The sequence below is a fragment of the Heterodontus francisci genome, chromosome 15, assembly GCF_036365525.1.
Source record: "Heterodontus francisci isolate sHetFra1 chromosome 15, sHetFra1.hap1, whole genome shotgun sequence".
Taxonomy (NCBI): Eukaryota; Metazoa; Chordata; class Chondrichthyes; order Heterodontiformes; family Heterodontidae; genus Heterodontus; species Heterodontus francisci.
The window spans coordinates 30,134,421-30,160,492 of record NC_090385.1 but is presented as its reverse complement, the minus strand read 5'-3'; the positions used below and the strand labels follow the sequence as shown (position 1 = coordinate 30,160,492).

The 26,072-nt window shown below is 46.2% G+C and overlaps 1 protein-coding gene across 2 annotated transcripts in view; it reads right to left on the bottom strand.

Moving 5' to 3' along the window:
* LOC137377567 (zinc finger MYM-type protein 3-like) overlaps positions 1 to 26,072 on the bottom strand; it is a 130,074-nt gene that overhangs the window by 86,895 nt on the left and 17,107 nt on the right. For both annotated transcript variants that reach the window (XM_068047330.1, XM_068047331.1), the window contains exons 2-5: positions 23,329 to 24,204; positions 10,713 to 10,786; positions 10,536 to 10,599; positions 6,241 to 6,562 (exon numbers count right to left, since the gene is read on the bottom strand). In XM_068047330.1, coding sequence (XP_067903431.1) covers positions 6,241 to 6,562; positions 10,536 to 10,599; positions 10,713 to 10,786; positions 23,329 to 24,181 — 1,313 coding nt within the window. In that variant the 5' untranslated portion in view covers positions 24,182 to 24,204. The remainder of the gene's footprint in view (positions 1 to 6,240; positions 6,563 to 10,535; positions 10,600 to 10,712; positions 10,787 to 23,328; positions 24,205 to 26,072) is intronic.

Genomic DNA, 26,072 nt, shown 5'->3' with positions numbered 1-26,072 from the left:
AGAAAGAAGCAATGAGCTAAAGAGAAAAAACTCTTTTGTAGAAGGGACAACAAATATCAAGATAGAAAACTATGAAAAATAAAGTATGAACATTACAAATATTGGAATCAAGACTGAGTGGTATCTATGTAAATACACAAAGCATTCAAAGCAAAATTGGGGAGTTAGGAGTGTTAATGGCTATGGAGTGTTTTTTTTTTTATTCATTCATGGGATTTGGGCATTGCTGGCCAGGCCAGCATTTATTGCCCATCCCTAATCGCCCTCGAGAAGGTGAGCTGCCTTCTTGAACCGCTGCAGTCCATTTGGGGTAAGTACACCCACAGTGCTGTTAGGAAGGGAGATTCAGGATTTTGACACAGCGACAGTGAAGGAACGGTGATATAGTTCCAAATCAGGATGGTGTGTGACTTAGACGGGAACTTGCAGGTGGTGGTGTTCCCATGCATTTGCTGCCCTTGTCCTTCTAGGTGGTAGAGGTTGCGAATTTGGAAGGTGCTGTCTAAGGAGCCTTGGTGCATTGCTGCAGTGTATCTTGTAGATGGTATACACTGCTACCACTGTGCATCGGTGGTGGAGGGAGTGAATGTTTGTAGATGGGGTGCCAATCAAGCGGGCTGCTTTGTCCTGGATGGTGTCGAGCTTCCTGAGTGTTGTTGGAGCTGCACCCATCCAGGCAAGTGGAGAGTATTCCATCACACTCCTGACTTGTGCCTTGTAGATGGTGGACAGGCTTTGGGGAGTCAGGAGGTGAGTTACTCGCCTCAGGATTCCTAGCCTGTGACCTGCTCTTGTAGCCACGGTATTTATATGGCTACTCCAGTTCAGTTTCTGGTCAATGGTAGCTCCTAGGATGTTGATAGCGTGGGATTCAGCGATGGTAATATCATTGAATGTCAAGGGGAGAAGGTTAGATACTCTCTTGTTGGAGATGCTCACTGCCTGGCACTTGTGTCGCGCAAATGTTACGTAAAGTTATGATAACCTAGCTATAATGGAGACATTGTAGATTTGGAAAAAAACAGGGATTAATATTCCTGATGATAACATTTTCAGGATAACTAGGGAACAGAAAAAAGGGGCTAAGTGGCAGTGCTGGCTGAGAAGTCTATCACAGCATAAGACAGTGCAAGAACTCAAGGATGTTGGGCAGGAGGAAGGGGATGTTAAAATTAGTTCAGATGGATCTTGCCTGAATATAAGATTAGGAAAGGAAACAATCAAATTTTCAGTGTGCAATTATAGGCCATCACGAGTTGCGAGGCGAGATTTTGCTGACAGTTCAAAGATATGCAAGTACAGCAGGGCAACAACACTTAACGATCCTGCAATGAACTGAAATAAAGGTAATGCATGGAGTAAAAGTGGGTAATGTTTCTTGGACTGCGTTCAGGACTGCTTCCATGATCAGTATGTTACTCATCCAACAGGAAAAGCGTTCATTAATTTTGCTCTGGGTAATAAAGTGGGCAAAAAAATTGACAATGCAAATAGTTTCCATGCAAGATTGGGAAAGGAATACATAGCACAAAGGAAGATGGTTGTGGTTGCTGGAGGCCAATCATCTCAGCCCTCGGACATCGCGGCACGAGTTCCACCGGTTAGTGCCCCTGGCTCAAACATCTTGAGCTGCTTCAACAATGGCCTTCCCACCAACACAAGGTCAGCAGTAGGGTTGTTCACTGATGCTTGCAATTTTCAGCACCATTCACAACTCCTCAGATACTGAAGCAGTCCGTGCCCGCATGCAGCAAGAGCGGGACAACATCCAAGCTTGGGCTGATATGTGGCAAGTGACATATGCGCCAGGCAATGACCATCTCCAACAAGAGAGAATCCAACTGACTGCCCTTGACATTTAGCAGCATTACCATCACAGCAACCCCCACCATCAACATCCTGAAGGTTAGCATCGACGAAAAACTTAACTGAACCAGCCATATAAATACTGTGGCTACTAGAGCAAGTCACAGAGGCTGGGAATTCTGCAGCGAGTAACTCATATCCTCACTACCCAAAACCTGCCAAATCTACAAGGCACAAGTCATGAGTATGATGGAATACTCTCCACATGCCGGGATGAGCGCAGCCCCATCACTCAAGAAGCTCAATACCATTCAAGACAAAGCAGCCTACCTGATTGGCACTCCATCTACCACTTTAAACATGCACTCCCTCCATCACAGGTGCACAGTGGCAGCAGTATGTACCATCTACAACATGGTTGTCCAACATACGGAGAGGGGGAGAGGGGGAGGAGGGCGGAGAGAGAGGGAGAGGGGGAGGAGGGCGGAGAGAGAGGGAGAGGGGGAGGAGGGCGGAGAGAGAGGGAGAGGGGGAGGAGGGCGGAGAGAGAGGGAGAGGGGGAGGAGGGCGGAGAGAGAGGGGGAGGAGGGCGGAGAGAGAGGGAGAGGGAGAGGAGGGAGAGAGGGAGAGGGAGAGGAGGGAGAGAGGGAGAGGGGGCGGAGGGAGAGAGGGGGAGGGCGGAGGGAGAGAGGGGGAGGGCGGAGGGAGAGAGGGGGAGGGCGGAGGGAGAGAGGGGGAGGGCGGAGGGAGAGAGGGGGAGGGCGGAGGGAGAGAGGGGGAGGGCGGAGGGAGAGAGGGGGAGGGCGGAGGGAGAGAGGGGGAGGGCGGAGGGAGAGAGGGGGAGGGCGGAGGGAGAGAGGGGGAGGGCGGAGGGAGAGAGGGGGAGGGCGGAGGGAGAGAGGGGGAGGGCGGAGGGAGAGAGGGGGAGGGCGGAGGGAGAGAGGGGGAGGGCGGAGGGAGAGAGGGGGAGGGCGGAGGGAGAGGAGGGCGGAGGGGGAGGAGGGCGGAGAGAGAGAAGGCGGAGAGAGAGGGGGTGGGAGGAAAGAGAGAGGGCGGAGGGAGAGGAGGGGGAGGGCGGAGGGAGAGGAGGGGGAGGGCGGAGGGAGAGGAGGGGGAGGGCGGAGGGAGAGGAGGGGGAGGGCGGAGGGAGAGGAGGGGGAGGGCGGAGGGAGAGGAGGGGGAGGGCGGAGGGAGAGGAGGGGGAGGGCGGAGGGAGAGGAGGGGGAGGGCGGAGGGAGAGGAGGGGGAGGGCGGAGGGAGAGGAGGGGGAGGGCGGAGGGAGAGGAGGGGGAGGGCGGAGGGAGAGGAGGGGGAGGGCGGAGGGAGAGGAGGGGGAGGGCGGAGGGAGAGGAGGGGGAGGGCGGAGGGAGAGGAGGGGGAGGGCGGAGGGAGAGGAGGGGGAGGGCGGAGGGAGAGGAGGGGGAGGGCGGAGGGAGAGGAGGGGGAGGGCGGAGGGAGAGGAGGGGGAGGGCGGAGGGAGAGGAGGGGGAGGGCGGAGGGAGAGGAGGGGGAGGGCGGAGGGAGAGGAGGGGGTGGGCGGAGGGAGAGGAGGGGGTGGGCGGAGGGAGAGGAGGGGGTGGGCGGAGGGAGAGGAGGGGGTGGGCGGAGGGAGAGGAGGGGGTGGGCGGAGGGAGAGGAGGGGGTGGGCGGAGGGAGAGGAGGGGGTGGGCGGAGGGAGAGGAGGGGGTGGGCGGAGGGAGAGGAGGGGGTGGGCGGAGGGAGAGGAGGGGGTGGGCGGAGGGAGAGGAGGGGGTGGGCGGAGGGAGAGGAGGGGGTGGGCGGAGGGAGAGGAGGGGGTGGGCGGAGGGAGAGGAGGGGGTGGGCGGAGGGAGAGGAGGGGGTGGGCGGAGGGAGAGGAGGGGGTGGGCGGAGGGAGAGGAGGGGGTGGGCGGAGGGAGAGGAGGGGGTGGGCGGAGGGAGAGGAGGGGGTGGGCGGAGGGAGAGGAGGGGGTGGGCGGAGGGAGAGGAGGGGGTGGGCGGAGGGAGAGGAGGGGGTGGGCGGAGGGAGAGGAGGGGGTGGGCGGAGGGAGAGGAGGGGGTGGGCGGAGGGAGAGGAGGGGGTGGGCGGAGGGAGAGGAGGGGGTGGGCGGAGGGAGAGGAGGGGGTGGGCGGAGGGAGAGGAGGGGGTGGGCGGAGGGAGAGGAGGGGGTGGGCGGAGGGAGAGGAGGGGGTGGGCGGAGGGAGAGGAGGGGGTGGGCGGAGGGAGAGGAGGGGGTGGGCGGAGGGAGAGGAGGGGGTGGGCGGAGGGAGAGGAGGGGGTGGGCGGAGGGAGAGGAGGGGGTGGGCGGAGGGAGAGGAGGGGGTGGGCGGAGGGAGAGGAGGGGGTGGGCGGAGGGAGAGGAGGGGGTGGGCGGAGGGAGAGGAGGGGGTGGGCGGAGGGAGAGGAGGGGGTGGGCGGAGGGAGAGGAGGGGGTGGGCGGAGGGAGAGGAGGGGGTGGGCGGAGGGAGAGGAGGGGGTGGGCGGAGGGAGAGGAGGGGGTGGGCGGAGGGAGAGGAGGGGGTGGGCGGAGGGAGAGGAGGGGGTGGGCGGAGGGAGAGGAGGGGGTGGGCGGAGGGAGAGGAGGGGGTGGGCGGAGGGAGAGGAGGGGGTGGGCGGAGGGAGAGGAGGGGGTGGGCGGAGGGAGAGGAGGGGGTGGGCGGAGGGAGAGGAGGGGGAGGGCGGAGTGAGAGGAGGGGGAGGGCGGTGAGAGGAGGGGGAGGGCGGAGGGAGAGAGGGGGAGGAGGGGGAGGGCGGAGGGAGAGAGGGGGAGGAGGGGGTGGGCGGAGGGAGAGGAGGAGGTGGGCGGAGGGAGAGAGCGGAAGGAGGGAGGGTGGGAGGGGAGTGGGTGGAGGAGGGGGTGGGCGGAGGGAGGAGGAGGGGGGGTGGGCGGAGGGAGAGAGGGGGAGGAGGGGGTGGGCGGAGGGAGAGAGGGGGAGGGGGAGGGCGGAGAGAGGGAGAGGGGGAGGAGGGCGGAGAGAGAGGGGGAGAGAGGAAGGAGGGCAGAGAGAGAGGGGGTGGGCGGAGAGAGAAGGCGGAGAGAGAGGGGGTGGGCGGAGGGAGAGAGGGGGAGGAGGGGTGGGCGGAGGGAGAGAGGGGGAGGAGGGGGGTAGGAGGGGGTGGGCGGAGGGAGAGAGGGGGAGGAGGGGGTGGGCGGAGGGAGAGAGGGGGAGGAGGGGGTGGGCGGAGGGAGAGATCGGGAGGAGGGAGGGTGGGAGGGGGTGGGTGGAGGGAAGTAGGGTGGGAGGGGAGTGGGCGGAGGGAGGAGGAGGGGGGGGTGGGTGGAGGGAGGAGGAGGGGGGGTGGGCGGAGGGAGGGAGGGGGACGTGACTTATAGTTTGGCATTTTATTTGCTTTGTTTGCTGCTGCTGCTCAACAATGACAAGACATGATCAGTGTCAAATTGACTATCACTTTAAGATCTCTTCAGTCTTTGCTTCGTTAAACACAATTCATTACATACCTCATTTTTATCTTCCAATGAGCAAGAACTTGCATTTATCTAATTGAAATCAATCTGTCACACTGTCCTGACTATTGCAAATATTGCCCAGCTCCTTCTGTAATTCTTTAGCAGCGACGTCAGATTGTCCTGTGACTACCTCCTCCCCAGTTAGTACCATCTGTGAACTTTTCCAGTTTTTCTGAATCCAGGTCATAGCACCAATCCCTGCAGAATCCAATGAGCTTCTTCGCATTCAACCAATTCTTGATCTACCTCTAGCTTTTACTTAGGCTGCCTATTGTCTTAAGCTGGTGTAACATTCTTTCGTGTGGAACTTAAAGGGTTTTTGAAGTCTGGGTAGACCATCAAAATTTTTCAACAATCACTTGACAAGTCACTTTCTTAAGAAGGTCAAGTCAAGCAGGATCTACACCGCTGTGTTAGATTTAAAATAAATATTTTTAGGAATTTTCCACTGTCCAGAAAGAAACCACACAATGGTCTTCTCATCTGCACATGTGTGCATTAGTAGCATTATAAAGCAGGGCTGAGTTAAGTACTTGCATTCCATTCCTTCTCCCAGAACAAGCTGAAAGTAGGGAAACACTTCACACCAGTACAGGAGCAAGTTACAAGCCAAATTCCGTCTTGATATAAAATATGAATTTCCTCCATGTACCTTTCAATTGGTGCTTCAGTTTCCAGCTGCTGTGGTGGGCTGAGCCACATAGACCAGAAGGCTGAGATCTCCAAATCTGATTCCCATTTCTGATAAATTAGCTAACTTCATCTATTAGCTATCACTGCACTCTGGGAGGTGAAACCAGTCAGGGTTTCTCACTTCTTACTGTTTATCTTTGTGGTTAGAGATGAAAATATACTTTAGTACAAGTTAATCATCTGTATGAGCCTAAAGATGATATTACGACTTGATGGGAAAACCTACATTTTCTTGCAAGTCTGACTCTTCTGTGCTATGTCAACGCTTATGAAAAAAAGAGAAAATAATTACTTGTTGCAGAATGTGCATATCTTGGTAGACGATGGCTTCTGAGAAAAGGTTGTGAGGCATGTGGAAGAGCAGAAGAGCTGAGGTGCCCCTTTTCTCTGGTACGCAGTTTGTCCCTTTTGCAGGGGTTTTTTGCAGTTAGCACACGTAACTTTTGCCAAGGATCGTGAAGGCCTTTGTGGACGAGGGGACTGGATTTGGGCTTCAGCTTGAGCTTGAGCTTGAGCCTGAGCTGCTTGTAGAGACAATCTGGTGGTACGCCTTGGCCGCCGTGAAACATAATCTTCTTCCTTAATATTAACCACTGACGTGGAATTATCCTTTGCTGAAGAGGAAAAAAAACAAAACAAAAATACTATTTTATAGCACGAAAGAGTTCCTTTTAATACTTCCTCAACTAACAACAGAACCCCATTCAGCAGGACTGGGTGGTGCAATAGGTTAAACGTTGCTTTTTCAAATGCAGCCAGACAAGATTTAGGTTTCCTCAGTTTGAACCTTGGGCTCCCTTTTGGAAACCTTCATCTCATGCAAGCTGCATTCGACTTGGAAGTATTGGATTCAGACAGCATGTGGCTGAAGTGGAAAACTGCTCTATATCCCAGCAGTGATGTATATTTTAAAAATTTCCAAATGCTTTGTTCCCTTTGGAAGGATAAAAGTAACCTCTTTTTTTAAAGGAAATATATATGGAAAGAAAAAAAAAATTTAAACATTGCATCCACATTTTTCACAGATCAGCTGATACCTAAGAGTTCTGAGAGCAACAGACAAAATGTAATTTAATGCAGCTTCAAGTTCATGTAGGCGAACCAGTTATATAGAATGTACCATTAATACAAACACCAACGAAGGATAGGCACATAGGAGCAAGAGTAGGCCATTCAGCCATCGAGCCTGTTCTACCATTCATTTAGATTATGGCTGATCATCTACCTCTTAGGCCACTTTCCCATGCTATTGATGTCATTAGTATCCAGATATCTATCAATTTCTGTTTTGAACATGCTCAATGATTGAGCTCCCACAGCCCTCTGGGAAAGAGAATTCCAAAGATTCACCACCCTCTGAGTGACAAAATTCCTCCTCATCTCAGTTTTAAATGGCCTACTCCTTATTCTGAGACTATGTCCCCTGGTTCTAGACTCACCAGCCAGTAGAAATATCCTATCGACATCCACCCTGTCACGCCCTGTAAGAATTTTGTACGTTTCAATGAGATCACCTGTCATTCTTTGAAACTCCAGAGAATACAGGCCCAATTTCCTCAATCGCTCCTCATGAGACAATGCGGCCATCCCAGGGATTAGGCTGGTGAACCACTGTTGCACTCCTTCTATGCCAAGCATATCCTTCCTTCGCTGAGTGCAAAACTGTACATCATACTCCAGGTGCTGTCTCACCGAAGCCCTATACAATTGCACCAACACTTCTTTACTCCTGTACTCAAAACCCATTGCGATGAATGCCGACATACCATTTGCCTTCCTAACTGCATGCTGCACCCGCATGCTAGCTTTTAGTGACTCATGTACAGGGACACCCAGGTCCCTTTGGAGATCAACATTTGCGAACCTCTCACCATTTAAGAAATACTCTGCTTTTTCTACCAAAGCAGGTAACTTCTCACTTATTCACATTATATTCCATCTGCCATGTTCTTGCCCATTCACTGAGCCTGTCCAAGTCAAAGAACAAAGAAAATTACAGCACAGGAACAGGCCCTTCGGCCCTCCAAGCCTGCGCCGATCCAGATCCTCTCTCTAAACATGTCGCCTATTTTCTAAGGTTCTGTATCTCTTTTCTTCCTGCCCATTCATGTATCTGTCTAGATACATCTTAAAAGACGCCATCGTGCCCGCATCTACCACCTCCGCTGGCAACGCGTTCCAGGCACCCACCACCCTCTGCGTAAAGAACTTTCCACGCATATCCCCCCTAAACTTTTCCCCTTTCACTTTGAACTCGTGTCCTCTAGTAATTGAATCCCCCACTCTGGGAAAAAGCCTCTTGCTATCCACCCTGTCTATACCTCTCATGATTTTGTACACCTCAATCAGGTCCCCCCTCAACCTCCGTCTTTCTAATGAAAATAATCCTAATCTACTCAACCTCTCTTCATAGCTAGCGCCCTCCATACCAGGCAACATCCTGGTGAACCTCCTCTGCACCCTCTCCAAGGCATCCACATCCTTTTGGTAATGTGGCGACCAGAACTGTACGCAGTATTCCAAATGTGGCCGAACCAAAGTCCTATACAACTGTAACATGACCTGCCAACTCTTGTACTCAGTACCCCGTCCGATGAAGGAAAGCATGCCGTATGCCTTCTTGACCACTCTATTTACCTGCGTTGCCACCTTCAGGGAACAGTGGACCTGAACACCCAAATCTCTCTGGACATCAATTTTCCCCAGGACTTTTCCATTTACTGTATAGTTCACTCTTGAATTGGATCTTCCAAAATGCATCACCTCGCATTTGCCCTGATTGAACTCCATCTGCCATTTCTCTGCCCAACTCTCCAATCTATCTATATTCTGCTGTATTCTCTGACAGTCCCCTTCACTATCTGCTACTCCACCAATCTTAGTGTCGTCTGCAAACTTGCTAATCAGTCCACCTATACTTTCCTCCAAATCATTAATGTATATCACAAACAAGTCCCTGGAAGCCTCCTTGTATCCTCTTCAAAACTTACATTCCCACCTAGTTTTGTGTCATCAGCAAATTTGGAAATATTACATTTGATCCCCACATCCAAATCATTTATTTAGATTGTAAACAGTTATGGCCCCAGCACAGATCTCTTCCGACACCTGTTTTTCGATCATCGAACGGTATTAAAGCTCTCATTTCACTGTCTCCCTCTTAAAAATGCACATGTTTTCAGGGCAAGTTGATGGCACAGCTGAGAAGAAAATAAGGAATTTACAGATGATTTAATTCTTCATCCTGAGCTACCAAATATAGCAAAGAATACAGGCACAGGTTCAGCCTTTAAGAGACTCTGAATGCTGATGGGAATTTTCAAGCCATTCTTGTGAAAAAGTTGCTGGTGGAAAAAAGTCCAATTAATACAGTAAGGAAAGTCATTGGAGAGAACAGTGCATAAATCTAAGAAACAAGACTAAATGGAGACAAATCAGAAACCAATTCACATATTAATATGCTTGATCACCCGGTCTGAATCAAACTGGCTGAAACCATGCCAATAACTAATATAGCACAGCATGAAATAAACGAGCAAGAGTTGAGCTTCCTCATATACGTCAATAACACTCAATCCGTGTTGCTATCATAACCATCAAGTCCAAGGTTGTTGTTGCACTTCCTGGCATCCAAGTCCTGAATGACTTAACAGCACATTTTCCTTTTACAGCATTTGGGTGCAAAAGATTATTTGGGCAGAGCACAGAGGAAATTTAGGCAAAAGGATCACACCCCCATGACAAATCACCCAATTTTCTACTACTAAAAAACAAGACAAAAAAAAATCAGCTGGCTATTTGAGATGCACAACCTTGCACTTTGCACAGGCAATCCTTTTGGCCAAGTGCTATAAGAGGAATATCAGCCCTACAATAGTGTACACCTGTATCTCACTATTTAAACAAAAATACCTACATTCCAATGGCACCGATTCAATTAACTCCCCGCCTTTTCATTCAGGCGAAGTAAACAGCAGTCTGTTTGACCCAGAGTTGAACTTCATACCCTCATTGGGTTATTAACAAGATCACTTCTGAACCAATGCCCATCCTTCACTTTCTCACTCTACATCCATGCTATCATCTGTTCAAAGGCCAACTTATCAAATGATTTTATGACGGGTCTCTCAAAGCCTTTTGTCTAACATAATTCAATTAATCCATAACTCTGAAGACGGTTTACCCTCCCACACAAATTTCTGCACTTCCGCCCAGCTCAGTTCCAGTAGTTCCCTGTACTGTAGCAACTCCTCATCTCCATTTTCAATTTGTGAATAAGCTTCTCAAGCCACACATACCAGCTACTGCGCAGTCTCACAACTGCTTGACCTCCACTCTCCCAAATACACTATAAGAGGCCGACCTTTCAGTTATTATGACTTTGACCTCTCAAACTCTCTTCTAAACAAAGATCAGTTTACTACCCCTCTCGCCAACTTCAAATACATCCGAAAAAAAATCTTTCACTGGGTCAATGGCCCCTGCCCCCAATTTCCTCAAGGTGTTGAGAGTCTTCAGCTCATAAAATGCTGACTTTTTTTTTTAATACATATGGAGAAATACATGAAAGCAAGTTGCTTCTCTTACCATTTGTTTTGTTAGATGAACAATTTTCTCTTTTTGAGGACTTTTGGGCTGTTTCCTTACTTTCCTGCAACATAATCACAGCATCTTGCATCATTGTTACTCATGATGTTACTGAATAGGCAGGAAACGTTTTAACTGCAGTGAGGGTGAGGAATGAAGAAAATAAAACTTAAATACCGTATCTTTATCTGTTTTTTCAGCATCTTCACCGGTTGTACCAATTCGACAGGGAGACGACTTGTCCACTTTAACTGATGAAGCAGAAACAAAAACATTAGGCTTACACCTTGCAGATTAGAACTGGAGGACAGATGTTCTCATAATAGTTCAGTGGTGTGGAACCAGAAGTGTCTTCAATTTAATTCTATTGTGATGGCAAAGGAGTGAACAGAAATAGGCAGAGTTTGGGTTCTGAATCCACCCACTCAAATTGCTTACGAGTTCAGAAACTAGGAAATATGCAGAAATATTTCAAAAAATCATAATAGGTAATGAACTATTCCCTTTCATTTTAACTTTCAATACATATTTGAAATCAAGGAAAGCCACTGAAGAACACAATACAAATTCATTAAAGAGACTCGAGTACGTATACAAGGATATAGTGAGATGGGGTTTAAGAGCAATCACTCAATCAAGGGCCAACTTATGCAGCCTGATCATATAAATTCCTGTTTTCCCTGTCCAGTATCCTGCTTGTGATACTGGAAGGGAAGACAGGATAAGGTTCTGGTTTAGTTGCACTGTTCTCCATGGTCAACAGGCCTGCCAAAGCTCACCATCAAGGCTTGCATATGGATCATTATTTGGACGATACTATAAGACAGATCATTCCTATGTAGTGCCAGAGAGTTGAGCCATATGATACGCGCCACTGACCACCTCCAGGCGCGTATCCATTGTCTCTCGAGATAAGGAGGCCCCAAAAGAAAGATAAGACAGATCATTCCTATGGTACTGTATACAGTACAAGTCAGTATCTTCATGTTTTTTTTATATACAAGATTGGTTTAAATAAATTAGACTCCTTAAAATTATGTTTCTTAGCGATCAGAATGGACCATTTTCCATTTCACACCCTACCATCAAGCACTTTCAGCATGATGACACACAGATCGTAGTTTCATCCAGCCTACTCCAACAATGCACTGCTTCAACCCAACCTCAGATGAGCACTATATAATCATTTGTCTTCATTGTCCTCTTCACAAGCCTTTTGAGCACCACTTTCCACAAAGTCCAACTCACCCAAAACTCTACAACCTCTGCTGCAAACTGATTGTTATGGTCGTGACCTGATTCCAACTTCCAATGCAGCTCCCTCCTCCACCTTTATGGCTCAACTCTCTGGCACTCCATCCTTAAACCCTTCTAACATCACTATTTCTCTCCCCGCCTTGTAAAGTCCCCCAGCATAGCTATCCTTTCAACCACAGTTTTAGATTACCTCTCCCACTACTGACCAGCATCCATTTGCTTATCTATTAAGCACCTTAGGATGCTTTTTACATTAGAATTATAAAAAGGCAAATGGGGGACTGTGGCGTAGTGGTCATAGAGTCAAAGAGTTACACAGCACAGAAACAGGCCCTTCGGCCCATCGTGTCCATGCCAGCCATCAAGCACCTATCTATTCTAATGCCATTTTCCAGCACTTGGCCCATAGCCTTGTATGTTATGGGTTTCAAGTGCTCATCTAAATACTTCTTAAATGTTGTGAGGGTTCCTGCCTCTAACACCCCTTCAGGCATTGCGTCCCAGATTCCAACCACCCTCTGGTGAAAAAGTTTTTCCTCAAATCCCCCTAAACCTCCTACCCCTTACCTTAAATCTATGCCCCCTAGTTATTGACACCTACACGAAGGGAAAAGTTTCTTCCTATCTAACCTATCTATGCCACTCATAATTTTGTATTCCTCAATCAGTTCCCCCCTCAGCCTGCTCTGCTCTAAGGAAAACAACCCTAGCCTTTTCAGTCTCTCTTCATAGCTGAAATGCTCCAGCCCAGGCAACATCCTGGTGAATCTCCTCTGCACTCTCTCCAGTGCAATCACATCTTCCTATAGTGTGGTGCCCAGAACTGTACACAGTACTCCAGCTGTGGCTTAACTAGCGTTTTATACAGCTCCATCATAACCTCCCTGCTCTTATATTTGATGCCTCGGATAGTAAAGGCAAGTATCCCATATGCCTTCCTAACCACCTTATCTACCTGTGCTGCTGCCTTCAGTGATCTATGGACAAGTACACCAAGGTCCCTCTGACCTTCTGTACTTCCTAGGGTCCTACCATCCATTGTATATTCCCTTGCCTTGTTAGTCCTCACAAAATACATCACCTCACACTTCTCAGGATTAAATTCCATTTGCCACTGCTCTGCCCATTTTAGCAGCCCATCCTGTAATCTAAGGCTTTCCTCCTCACTATTTACGACACCACCAATTTTCATGGTAATGTTACTGAGCTAGCAATCCAGAAGCGAGCACGGGTTCAAATCCCACCACGGCAGCTGGTGGAATTTAAATTCAATTAATTACTAAAAAATGTGGAACTGGAATCTAATTTCAGCAATGGTGCCATGAAACTATTATTGATCATCATAAAAACCCATCTGGTTCACTAATATCCTTTAAGGAAGGAAATCTGCTGTCCTTACCTGGTCTGGCCTACATGGAACTCCAGAGTCTCAGCAATGTGGTTGATTCTTAACTGCCCCCTGAAATGGCCTAGCAAGCCTCTCAGTTGTCAAGGGCAGTCAGGATTAAGCAACAAAATGATGGCCTCAGGAGCAACACCCACATCCCATGAAAGAATTTTTAAAAATAGGTGCATATACATATGTAAACACAGGCACAGTGCTTGCTCGATGCAGTTTATAAGAAGCTTTTTGAAACCTTCTGCTATATCAGGTGCGTGGTGCAATGAACCAAAGGCACACAATGAACCAGTGAACGTATTCAGTTTCCATGACACCACTTGCATTTCTAGCCTACACCTTGAATATCTCCATCAACAGCCTCGCCATTTTGAGCTAAGTGCTTTACAAGCTCATTTGTCTTCAATTACTAAATCTCTCACACTCTAATCTGTCTATATTCTTTCCCCCATTTACCCTACTCATATTTTCTTCAATTTGTTGGGTTGGCCCTGCGTTACACAAATTCTTCATAGCAGGGCCTATTTGCAGGCTCCTGGAAATAACATTTTTACATTAGGCACTATACGCAGCCTGTAACTGGCCCAGGTAGAAAACTTTAGACACCCCATTTTTCCTCTACCCTTGGGATGCAGAACCAGCTTCTGCTTTGTATTCCCCCACACACTACTTGGTGCGGGTGAAACCGTAGTGAGCCGACATCCTGTCACTCCATGACACCAATCAGCTGATCCAACCATTCTACACCACTTTTATATAGTTTTGATTTTGGGTGGTTGCTGTACATTAAATGTTGGATTGTAATCTATGGAAACCAGGTTCAAACCCAATACATGCAGACAGAATCAATGTGGCATCAAAACAGAAAATACTGGAAATTCTCAACAGATCAGGCAGCAAATGAACACAGAAACAAAGTTGTCAAAGACCTGTCATTGGAACTTTATGAAGAAAAGTTGCTGATCTGAAACACTGACACTGTCTCTCTCTCCAGAAATGCTGTCAGACCTGCTGAGTATTTTCAGTATTTCCTGCTTATATTTTGGATTTCCAGCATCCGCAGTACTTTATTTTGTTGGCATGAATGTGGCATCTGCGAGCAGCAGCGGCCCTATGTAATTTATTTTAAAAATACATTCTTGGGATATAGACATCACTAGCTAAGCGGGAATTTATTGCTCATCCCTCGTTGCCCTGGAAAAGGTGGTGGTGTGCCATTACCTTATTGAACCACTGGTGTCCATGTGATGAAGGTACACCCACAATGCTGTCAGGTAGCTAATTCCAGGGTTTTGACTCAATGACAACGATGGAATGCTGATAAATGTCCTAGTCCAAATGGTGTGACTTGGCGGGGACCTGGGAGGTGATGGTGCTCCCACACACCTGCAGCCCTTGTTCTTCTAGTTGGTGAAGGTCATAGGTTTGGGAGATTCTGAAGAAGGGTTCACGACTTGTCACAATATACCCTGTGGATAGTACACACTGCAGCCACAATATGACCCTGGTGAAGGGGATGGTGGATAGCTGGCCTATCAAGCAGACTGCTTTGTCCTGTATGGTGTTGAACTGCACCAATGTAGGCAAATGGAGAGTATTCCATCACACTCCTGACTTATGCCTTTAGATGGTGGAGAGGCTTTGGAGGTAACAGAAGGTGAACGACTCACTTCAGAATGGCCAGCTTCTGACCTGCTGGGCAGTCTCAATCTCAGAACTGCCACACTGTGATGCAAAATTCTCTTTCCTTGATGGGTGAAAGGCTTGTTCTTTTAAGTGTACACTTCAGCTCGCAGAGTTATGAAACAATGTGAATTCACAGGCACAGTACCTTAGATGAGTTAGGTTGCAAATCAAACATGATCTCACTGAATGGGAAAAAAGGCTAGAGGGGTTAAATTGCTGACTCCTGTTCCTCAATCTAAAGCTAGATGCTTTACCCATAAAGGAGCAAAAATTGTCCTTTGGCCACCTTAATAAAATCTATAAGCTGTCAAACAGCATTAATAGAGGCCAGGGAGCAGCGCATCATTCACTCTCTGAAATTGTTGAGTGTCTTCACAGCATACATTACACTGAGAGAAGGGGAATAATATAACTTAAAAATTGACCACAAAGTTTATTTGGGTAAATTGCTGGTCAATGATAATATTAGTCTCTCACCCCATCTTGAATATTATTCAACTGAAGTATAGACATCTCCCAATGAGCTGGGATCAGATTGCTGACTGTTCACACATTCTTACAGACAGCAGAAATTGAAAGTGTATTTTTGTTTGAGCTTTTGGCTCAGTACCAGATTTCTCTGGTGTCTTTCAAAGCAGTCTCCAGGAACTATTACAGCACTGTAAACTCTGTATGTGCCTATCTCTTTTCGTGCATTTTCATTGTTATGAAGAATTATAACATTCCCTCTTCAGTCAGCAGCCGAAAGCTTAGGTTGTCAGACATCAAGTGGTGCTGATGTTGCCAGGCTTTCTGGATTGTCTTCCTAGTTATTTTATATTGTGTCCTTGTTTCACCTCCTGCTGATTTCCCTGGACCACACACCATATCCAGACACTCAGGGTGCATGAATGTAGAATCAGAATGATACAGCACAGGAAACTACTCAGCCCATTGTGCCTGCGCGTGCTCTTTGGAAGAGCTATCCAAATATCTCCTGCCCTTTCCTCAGAGACCTGCAATTTTTCCTCCAAGTACTTATCTAATTACCCAAATCTCTCCATGGCCTTTCCCCTCCCCATCTCTGTAATCTCCTCCTGCCCCACAACCCTCCGAAATACCTGCGCTACTCTATTTGTAGCCTCTTGAGCATCGCCAATTTCAATCACATCACCACTGGAGGTTGCACCTTTAGCTGCCTTGGCCCTAAGTTCTAGAACTCTCTCCCTACCCTCTCCACACCTCTACCTTGCTTTCCTCCTTCAAGAGACTCCTGAAAACCTAACTCTGACCAAGGTTTTGGTCATCTGACCCAATATCTCCTTATGTGGCTCTGTGTCAAATTTTGTTTGATAATGCTCCTGTGAAGTGTCTTGGGACGTTTTATTACATTAAAGGTGCTATACAAATACAACTTGCTGTTGAAAGTTATTATTGAATCTGGTTCCACCAGCCATTCAAGCAGTGCATTGGAAATCATAATTTGGGGCGTAAAAGAAATTCTCCTCTCCCCTGTGGTTCTTGTGCTTAAATCTGTGTCCTCTGGTTACTGACCAACTGCCACGAGAAGTTGCTGCTTACTTATTCTACCAAAACCCTTCAAGATTTTGAACACCTCTATGAAATCTCCCCTTAACCATACCTGCTTCAGAGAGAACCCCAGCTACTCCAATCCCTTCACATAACTGAAGTTCCACATTCATAGCACCATTCTAGTAAATCTCCTCTGCACCCTTTCCAAGGCCATTACGAACTTTCCTAAACTGTGGTGCCCATAATTGGACACAGTACGCCAACTGAGGCCTGACTGGGGATTTATAAAGGTTCAGCATAACTTCCTTTCTTTTGTACCCTACACCTCCATTTACAAAGCCAAGGATCCACTATGCTGCTTTAACAACCATTTCAACTTGTTCTGCCACCTTCAAAGATTAATGTACGTACATTTTATCTCCATAATTTGGTCCAGGCCAAGGGAATGAAATCTCTTCTCACTGCCAGTCTCCATTCCCCAATGATAATTTCTTTCAACCCCAACACTCAATCACCACCCTACTCAGCCACACCAAAAAAGAGTAATCAATTAGCAGTCAACTGACAAACATAGAAACATAGAAAATAGGAGCAGGAGTAGGCCATTCGGCCCTTTGAGCCTGCTCGAAGCCATTCATTATGATCATGGCTGATCATCCAATTCAGTAACCTGTTCCCGCTTTCCCCCCATATCCTTTGATCCCTTTAAATCCAATAGCTATATCTAAGTCCTTCTTGAAAACATACAATGTTTTGGCCTCAACTGCTTTCTGTGGTAACAAGTTCCACTGGTTCACCACTCTCTGGGTGAAGAAATTTCTCCTCATCTCAGTCCTGAATGGTTTACCCCATATCCTTAGACTATGACCCCTGGTTCTGGACTCTCCCACCATCGGGAACATCCTTCCTGCATCTACCCTGTCATGTCTTGTTAGAATTTTATAGGTTTCTATGAGAATCCCCCCCTCACTCATCTGAATTCCAGCGAATATAATCCTAACCGACTCAATCTCTCCTCATAAGTCAGTCCCGCCATCTCAGGAATCAGTCTGGTAAACCTTCGTTGCACTCCCTCTATAGCAAGACCATCCTTCCTCAGATAAGGAGACCAAAACTGCACACAATATTCCAGGTATGGCCTCACCAAGGCCCGGTATAATTGCAGCAAGATATCCCTGCTCCTGTACTCGAATCCTCTCGTTATGAAGGCCAACATACCGTTTGCCTTTTTTACCGCCTGTTGGACCTGCATGCTTACCTTCAGTGACTGGTGTACGAGAACACCCAAGTCTCGTTGCATATTCCCCTCTCTCAGTTTATAGCTGTTCAGATAATAATCTGCCTTCCTGTTTTGGCTACCAAAGCGGATAACCTCACATTTATCCACATTATACTGCATCTGCCATGCATTTGCCCACTCACTCAACTTGTCCAAATCATCCTGAAACCTCTCTGCATCCTCCTCACAACTCACCCTCCCACCCAGTTTTGTGTCATCTGCAGATTTGGAGATATATTTAGTTCCCTCAACTAAATCATTAATATACATTGTGAATAGCTGGGGTCCTAGCACCGATCCCTGCCGGTACCTCACTCATCATTGCCTGCCATTCGGAAAAAGACCCATTTATCCCTATTCTTTGTTTCCTGTCTGCAAACCAATTTTCTATCCATCGCAATACACTACCCCCAATTCCATGCACTTTCATTTTACACGCTAATCTCTTATGTGGGACTTTGTCGAAAGCCTTCTGAAAGTCCAAATAAACCACATTCACTGGCTCCCCCTCATCAACTCTACTAGTTACATCCTCGAAGGATTCTCATAGATTTGTCAAGCATGATTTCCCTTTCGTAAATCCATGCTGACTCTTTCCGATTCTACCACTGCTCTCTAAGTGCTCTGCTATAAAATCTTTGATAATGGACTCTAGAATTCTCCCCACTATCGACGTCAGGCTGACTGGTCTATAATTCCCTGCTTTCTCTCTATCTCCCCTTTTAAATAGTGAGGTTACATTAGCTACCCTCCAATTTGTAGGAATTGTTCCAGAGTCTATAGGATCTTGGAAGATGACCACCAATGCATCCACTATTTCTAGGGCCACTTCCTTAACTACTCTGGGATGCAGACCATCAGGCCCTGGGGATTTATCGGCCTTCAATCCCATCAATTTCCCCAACACCATTTCTCTACTAATACTGATTTCCTTCAGTTCTTCTCTCTCACTGAACCCTGTGTGCCCCAACATTTCTGGTATGATATTTGTGTCTTCCTTTGTGAAGACAGAACCAAAGTATGCATTTAGTTGGTCAGCCATTTCTTCGTTCCCCGTAACAAATTCCCCTGTTTCTGACGGGAAGGGACCTACATTTGTCTTCACTAATTTTTGTCTCTTCACATACCTATAGAAACTTTTACAGTCAGTTTTATGTTCCCTGCAAGCTTGCTCTCATTCTCTATTTTCCCCTTCTTAATCAATCCCTTGGTCCTCCTTTGCTGAATTCTAAACTGCTCCCAATCCTCAGGTCTGTTGTTTTTTTCTGGCCAATTTCTATGCCTCTGCCTTGGATCTAATGCTATCTCTAATTTCCCTTGTAAGCTATGGTTTGGCTACCTTTCCCGTTTTACTTTTGCACCAGACAGGAATAAACAATTGTTGCAGTTCATCCATGTGCTCTTTGAATATTTGCCATTGCCTATCCACCATCATCCCTTTAAGTAACATTTCCCAATCCATCACAGCCAACTCGCGCCTCATACCTTCATAGTTTCCTTTATTAAGATTCAGGACCCTAGTCTCAGAATCAACTATGTCACCCTCCATCTTGATGAAGAATTCTATCATATTATGGTCGCTCATCCCCAAGGAGTCTCGCACAACTAGACTGTCAATTATTCCTCTCTCATTACACAATACCCAGTCTAGGATGGCCTGTTCTCCAGTTGGTTCCTCAATGTATTGGTCCAGAAAATGATCCTGCATACACTCCAAGTATTCCTTCTCTATGGTACTGAGACTAATTTGATTTGCCCAATCTATATGCAGATTAACGTCACCCATAATTACAGATCTTCCTTTACCGCATGCGTCTCAAATTTCCTGTTTAATGCCATTCCCAACATCATCACTACAGTTTGGGGGTCTATATACAACCTCCACTAACATTTTTTGCCCCTTCGTGTTTCTCAGCTCTACCCATACAGATTCCATATTGTCAGAGCTAATATCTTTCCTCGCTATTATGTTAATTTCTTCTTTAACCAGCAATGCAACTCCACCGCCTTTTGCTTTTTGTCTGTCCTTCCTAAATACTGAATACCCCCGGATGTTCATTTCCCATCCCTGGTCACCTTGCAGCCATGTCTCCATAATCCCAACTATATCATACCTATTTACATCTATTTGCACGACTAATTCATCCACTTTATTGCGAATGCTCCGTGCGTTAAGGCACAAAGCCTTAAGGCTTGAATTTTTCACATTACTTTGCCCCTTCCCACTATTTTTCACTGTGGCCTGGTTTGATTCTGGCCCTTGATTTCTCTGCCCATCACTTTTCATATACCCCTTACTGTCTTTTGTTCTCGTCTTTGAGTTCCCCCCTCCTCTGATTCCTTGCAAAGGGTCCCATCCCCTTGCCATTTTAGTTTAAACCTTCCCCAACCACTCTAGCAAATACTCCCCCGAGGACACCAGTTCCGGTCCTGCCCAGGTGTAACTCGTCCAGTTTGTACTGGTCCCACCTCCCCCAGAACCAGTCCCAATGTCCCAGGAATCTAACACCCTCCCCCTCACACCATCTCTTCAGCCACGTATTCATCCGATATATCCTGCTATTTCTACTCTGACTCGCATGTGGCACTAGTAATAATCCTGAGATCATTACCTTTGAGGTCCTACTTTTCAACTTACTTCCTAACTCCCTATAGTCTGCTTTTAGGACCACATCCTTTTTTTTTTAAAACCTACGTTGTTTGTACCAATGTGTATCACGACCATTGGCTGTTCGCCCTCCCCCTTCAGAATGTCCTGCAACCGCTCGGAGACATCCCTGACCCAAGCACCAAGGAGGCAACATACCATCCTGGAGGCTCTTTTGCAGCAACAGAAACGCCCATCTATTACGCTTACAATTGAATCCCCTATAACTATTGCATTCCCACACTTTTTACTCCTCCCCTGTGCAGCAGAGTCAACCATGGTGCAACAAATTGGGCTGTTGCTGCGTTCCCAAGAGGCCATTCCCACCGCCCCCCCCAACAGTATCCAAAGCAGTATATCTGTTTTGCAGGGGCATAGCCACAGGAGATTCCTGCACTGCCTGCCTAGTCCTCTTGCTCTGCCTGGTGGTCACCCATTCCCTTCCTGCCAGTGCAAAGCTAACTGATCTGAGAAGTGCAGCAGTTCATACTGGTGCACTGAAGGCTTCATTTGAAATCAAGGTCTAAAGTAAAATTAAAGCAAAATACTGTGGAATCTGGAAATCTGAAATAAGAACAGAAGATCTGCAGTGTTGTGTAAATTAAATGGGGCTTTTCATGGTGAAGGACACGAGTACCATCCCAATACTAACAGGTAATGCAGAGGTTATAGAAAGAGAGGAACTTTAAAAAAATCATCCCTAGGGAAAAACTGAGAAAACTATTGGGATTGAAGGCAGACAAGTCCCCTGCGCCTGATGGCCTACATCCTAGGGTCTTAAAGGAAGTGGCAGCGGAGATAGTGGATCTATTGGTTAGAATATTCCAAAATTCCCTGGATGCGGGAAAGGTTCCAGTGGATTGGAAAAAAGCTAATAGAATGCCCTTATTCAAAAAGGGCGGGAGGCAGAGAGTGGGAAACTATAGACCAGTCAATTTAACATCTGTTGTTGGGAAATTGTTACAATCCATTATTAAGGAAGTAATAACAGGACATTTAGAAAGTCAAAACTCAATCCATCAGAGTCAGCATAGTTTTATGAAGGGTAAATCATGTTTGACTAATTTGCTAGAGTTCTTCGAAGCTGTGACAAGCAAAGTGGATAATGGGGATCCTGTACATGTAGTACATCTGGACTCCAGAAGGCATTTGATAAGGTGCCACATAAAAGGTTAATACACAAGATCAGATCACATGGGGTTAGAGGCAGTTTATTAGCTTGGATAGAGGCTTGGCTAACCAACAGAAAACAGAGAGTCAGGATAAATGGGTCTTTTTCTGGTTGGCAAGATGTAACTCGTAGGGTGCCACAGGGTTCGGTCCTCGGGCCCCAACTATTTACAATCTATATTAATGACTTGGATGCAGGGTTAGAAGGTACCATAGCCAAATTTGCAGATGACACTAAAATAGGTGGGATAGTAAATTGTAATAAAGAAATAAGAAATTTACAAATAGATATGGATAGGTTAGGTGAATGGGCCAAAATTTGGAAGATGGAGTTTAATGTGGATAAGTGTTGGTCGGAAGAACAGAAAGGCAAATTATCTAAATGGAGAGAAACTTCAGAGTGCTTCAGTCCAGAGGGATCTGGGTGTCCTCGTACATGAATCGCAGAAAGCTAGTATGCAGGTACAGCAGGTGATAAGGAAAGCAAATGGAATTTTGGCATTTATTGCTAAAGGAATAGAATATAAAAGTAAGCAAGTGTTGCTGCAACTGTACAAGGCATTAGTGAGACCGCACCTGGAGTACTGTGTATAGCTTTGGTCCCCTGACTTGAGGAGGGATGTAGTTACATTGGAGGCAGTTCAGAGGAGGTTCACTAGATTGATTCCAGAGATTTGGGGGTGGGGGGGGGGGGGGGGGGGGGGCTTGTCTTATGAAGAGAGATTGAGCAGTTTAGGCCTTTACTCTCTCGAGTTTAGAAGAATGAGAGGAGATCTAATTGAGGTATATAAGATGATTAAGGGGACTGACAAAGTAGACGTAGAGAGGATGTTTCCTCTGGTGGGAAAATCTAGAACGAGAGGTCATAGTTTTAGGATAAGGGGTAGCATATTTAAAACAGAGATGAGGAGAAATTACTTCTCTCAAAGGCTCGCGAGATTGTGGAATTCACTACCCCAGAGTGCAGTGGATGCCGCGACATTGAGTAAATTTAAGGAGATAGACAGATTTTTAATTAGTAATGGGTTGAAAGGTTATGGAGAACGGGCAGGAAAGTGGATTTGAGGCCGACATGAGATCAGCCATGATCGTATTGAATAGCGGGGCAGGCTCAAGGGGCTGAATTGCCTACTCCTGCTCCTAGTTCTTATGTTCTTATGGAGTACTGCATGCAGTTCTGATCACCATATTACAGGAAGCACATTATGGCAATAGAAAAGGTGTAGCAAAGCACTGCCAATTTCATATGCCAGTGCTTTCCTGTAGCTAATTTGTCTAAAAACTGGAGAATTTTGTTTAAACTGAAGACTCAAAAAGTTACCTTACTGAGGTATTATACAGACAAGTTGAACCCTGAAGAACTGCTTACCACAAACTTGAGAACTACAAGAGGACACAGAATGGAGATTAGAAGAGGGAAGGTGAATGGATAGGTCAAATATAACTACTTGAAATGGAGGGTAAATATCTAGAATGGACAGCCGAGAGTGGTATTTGAAGCTGATAACAGTAATTTAAAAGATGGAGGACGACAGGAATCTGATAGATAAATTGAGGATATAGGTAGCAAACTGCTTTTTGAACTCAGACTAGCCAGGTGCACATAAAGGCTTGTTTTCTGATTCTGTAAACTGCTACATTATTCTGAATCCAAACAAGCAGTATTATCCTTAATAATTTCTGATTGTGTTAAATCACATATAGCTACACAGCCAAGCTTTTATGGGGGTGGGGGAAAAGGGCCAGCAGGGGCAAACCAAAACCTTATACTGCATACTATGTTTACCTACTGATCTATCAGATGAAGCTGTGAATACCAATTTAGAATATGAAACGTGCTCACCTTCAATAGTTTCTGTTGAAGTTCCCACACTGGAAATTCTTTTTGGCAAAGTCTCACAAGTGTCACTTCCTTTCCCCTCCAGCTCATTAACTTGTGCACTGCCTTCTTCTTTGATCATTCTTGTGTCCTCAGGAACGTCCACAGTCTTTACATTACAAATCACCTCTGCTTCATCCTCCGGTGGCACTGGTGATCTGTCACCTTTATCATCAGAGAGCAGCTGTTTATTGTTCTCAGCCTCATCAATCTCTTGTGTATTGGACCCCATTCCCAAATTTCCTTCTCGGGCTGCAACATCCACAGGTCTGTCAGTTTGGTGCGCTGATTCTGTGACTTCTGTTTTTACCATTGTATCCACATGCTCAGCTTTATTATCAGGAGAATCCAAGGCAAGGTTATTCTCAGGATCCCCTTTTATATCAACTGCCTCTTTGTTGGATGGAGGCTCCACCAACTGTAACATATAGTCCATAGTGCTCCCCTCATCATCCGCTCTGCAAGGATCATTCAGTCTGTACATCGAAGGACCAGTGTGTCCTTCTCCTGACGTTGAGTCATTATAAAATGCCTCCAATTCTCTTCTTTCACCATTTCCTTCACTGAAACTTTTTGGTTTAATCCACACCTCATTGCCTCCATCAGTATTCAGCTTTACTGTGACTTGCTCATTAATGGGAGGCGTCTTAAGAGAACCTGCTTCATCAGCAGTGGAATTTTGTTCCCTTTCTGAACAGGGCTCTGATGCATCGAGTGAAATATCCATATTCACAGAAGTAGACAGATCACTGCTGTTATTTGGGGCATTTTCGTTGGGAAGACAGTTTGTAGATTCTGCAACATTGCTAGCATCCATGTTCAGAAGACAGAGCACATAACCTATGGGGGAATGCAGAAAGAAATAGGTGGTCAGCAACGAGCTCTTTGTAAAATCCAAAAAAGGTTGTAGAATAGGCAGCTATATAGTCAATATATCCCAGAAAACAGTGTTTTACCAACTATGTCAAAACAGATAAAACAGTTGAATTAATTTATCCCCATTTCTTCTGAAAATACTATCTTATGCTGGAGAGGGGGCATGGTACTGCTCCACAGCCAATCTCAATACCTCACCCAAGTGAGGATCCTTCTTGAGAGCAGATTGTTCAACCTTAAAAGACATCACCATCAAACAAGACAATGTCCTCATTCAACACTTTCCAGCAAGCGTTTCTGCACTTGCATCAACAGCAAGAATCTTGAGGTTAATCCAATAATACCAATTTTATCACCCAGACCGAAATAAGGTAAATCAGATTATTCGCAGTGCAGGGATTGACAGCAGACCAGCCCGTGCACCTCAGTACCAGCCCCAGTGGTACATTTACCAACTGAGCAAATGGGAAAGCCCCAGTTGCTCATAACTAATCATTTCCCAATAACCTTACAGCAGGATAGAACTGCTAATCCTTCGGCACAAACCTCACGCATCAACAACTGGAAGATGCATTTTCTGTCCGTCAACACATGCATCAAAACTGAAATTGCCTTTCCTCTCCCCCACTGTCAAGTAAAATGACACAAGTAGTGTTAAATTAACACGTCACTAATCTTTTTGTGCTCAAAGTGAAGAGATGTTAGTGATGACGCTTTGTTCATTTATCTATTTTTGGTATCGAGGCTCACGATTGAGCATTTCAATCAACAAACATTTGGGCTAAATGCATCAACATGGTAATTTAACACAATTGCAAATTTTGCATTTCAACAGGGTCTCAACACTAGGGCTGAAGGGAAGACCTTCCCCTTTGAGAAGAACATACGATTACAAAAACCAAACTGCTCAGAGGACAAGTAGCTGTATTCAGAGGTAACATCTGTTCAAAAAGAATGAACAAGCTCACAACAAAATATGAACATGACAATTCCAAACACCCTTGAAGATGAGGACAAGTACTTAGAAAACAACCTAGGACAATACTCAGCATCTCTTTAGCCATCAATTTTTACAATCATGACTTTTTTTTTTTGCTTGCTGAAGGTAGTTATTGATTGGTTAGTTTTTCTGAGGGGTGAAGTTTTAAGATCATATAGAAAGAAATAGACCAAGATGGTGTAGAATGGGATTGCAACACAATTTTTCAAAAGAGACAAGTCTTCCAGTCTCTCTGTATTCAACCTTGGGCAACACAACAAAAATCAAAATTTACAATACAGACATGTGCATCGTCCTAAGAAAATTAACTTAAATTATTTCCTATTTACTGTACCAAACACTAGCAGGATGAGGGAATCTAAAAGTAAGTCAAGGGAAGGAATTTAATGGATGAAAATTTGAAGTGCACTGATTTGGAGGTAACCTGTGACATGGATTGGTAAGTAGTTGACAGAGAATAGAGGTAACGGCTTTGTTCCCTGACCGGCAGGATGTTACAAGTGCTGGCTGTTGCACAGGGATCTGTACCAGGAGAAAAGCAAAATACCGCAGAGGCTGGAAATCTGAAATAAGAACAGAAAATGCTGGAAATACTCAGCAGGTCCGGCAGGTCTGTGGAGTGAGAAACAAAGTTAATGTTTCAGGTCGATGACCCATTAAAACTGGAAAAAGCTATAGCTGTAACAGATTTTAAGTAAGTAAAGGCAGGGGAGAGGAATAAAGAACAAAATGGGAAGTTCTGTGATAGGGTAAAAAACAGAAGAGACTACAAGACAAAGGGAGTGATAATGCAAGGCAGGAGATTATAATGGGACAAGTGAAGGAACAGAAC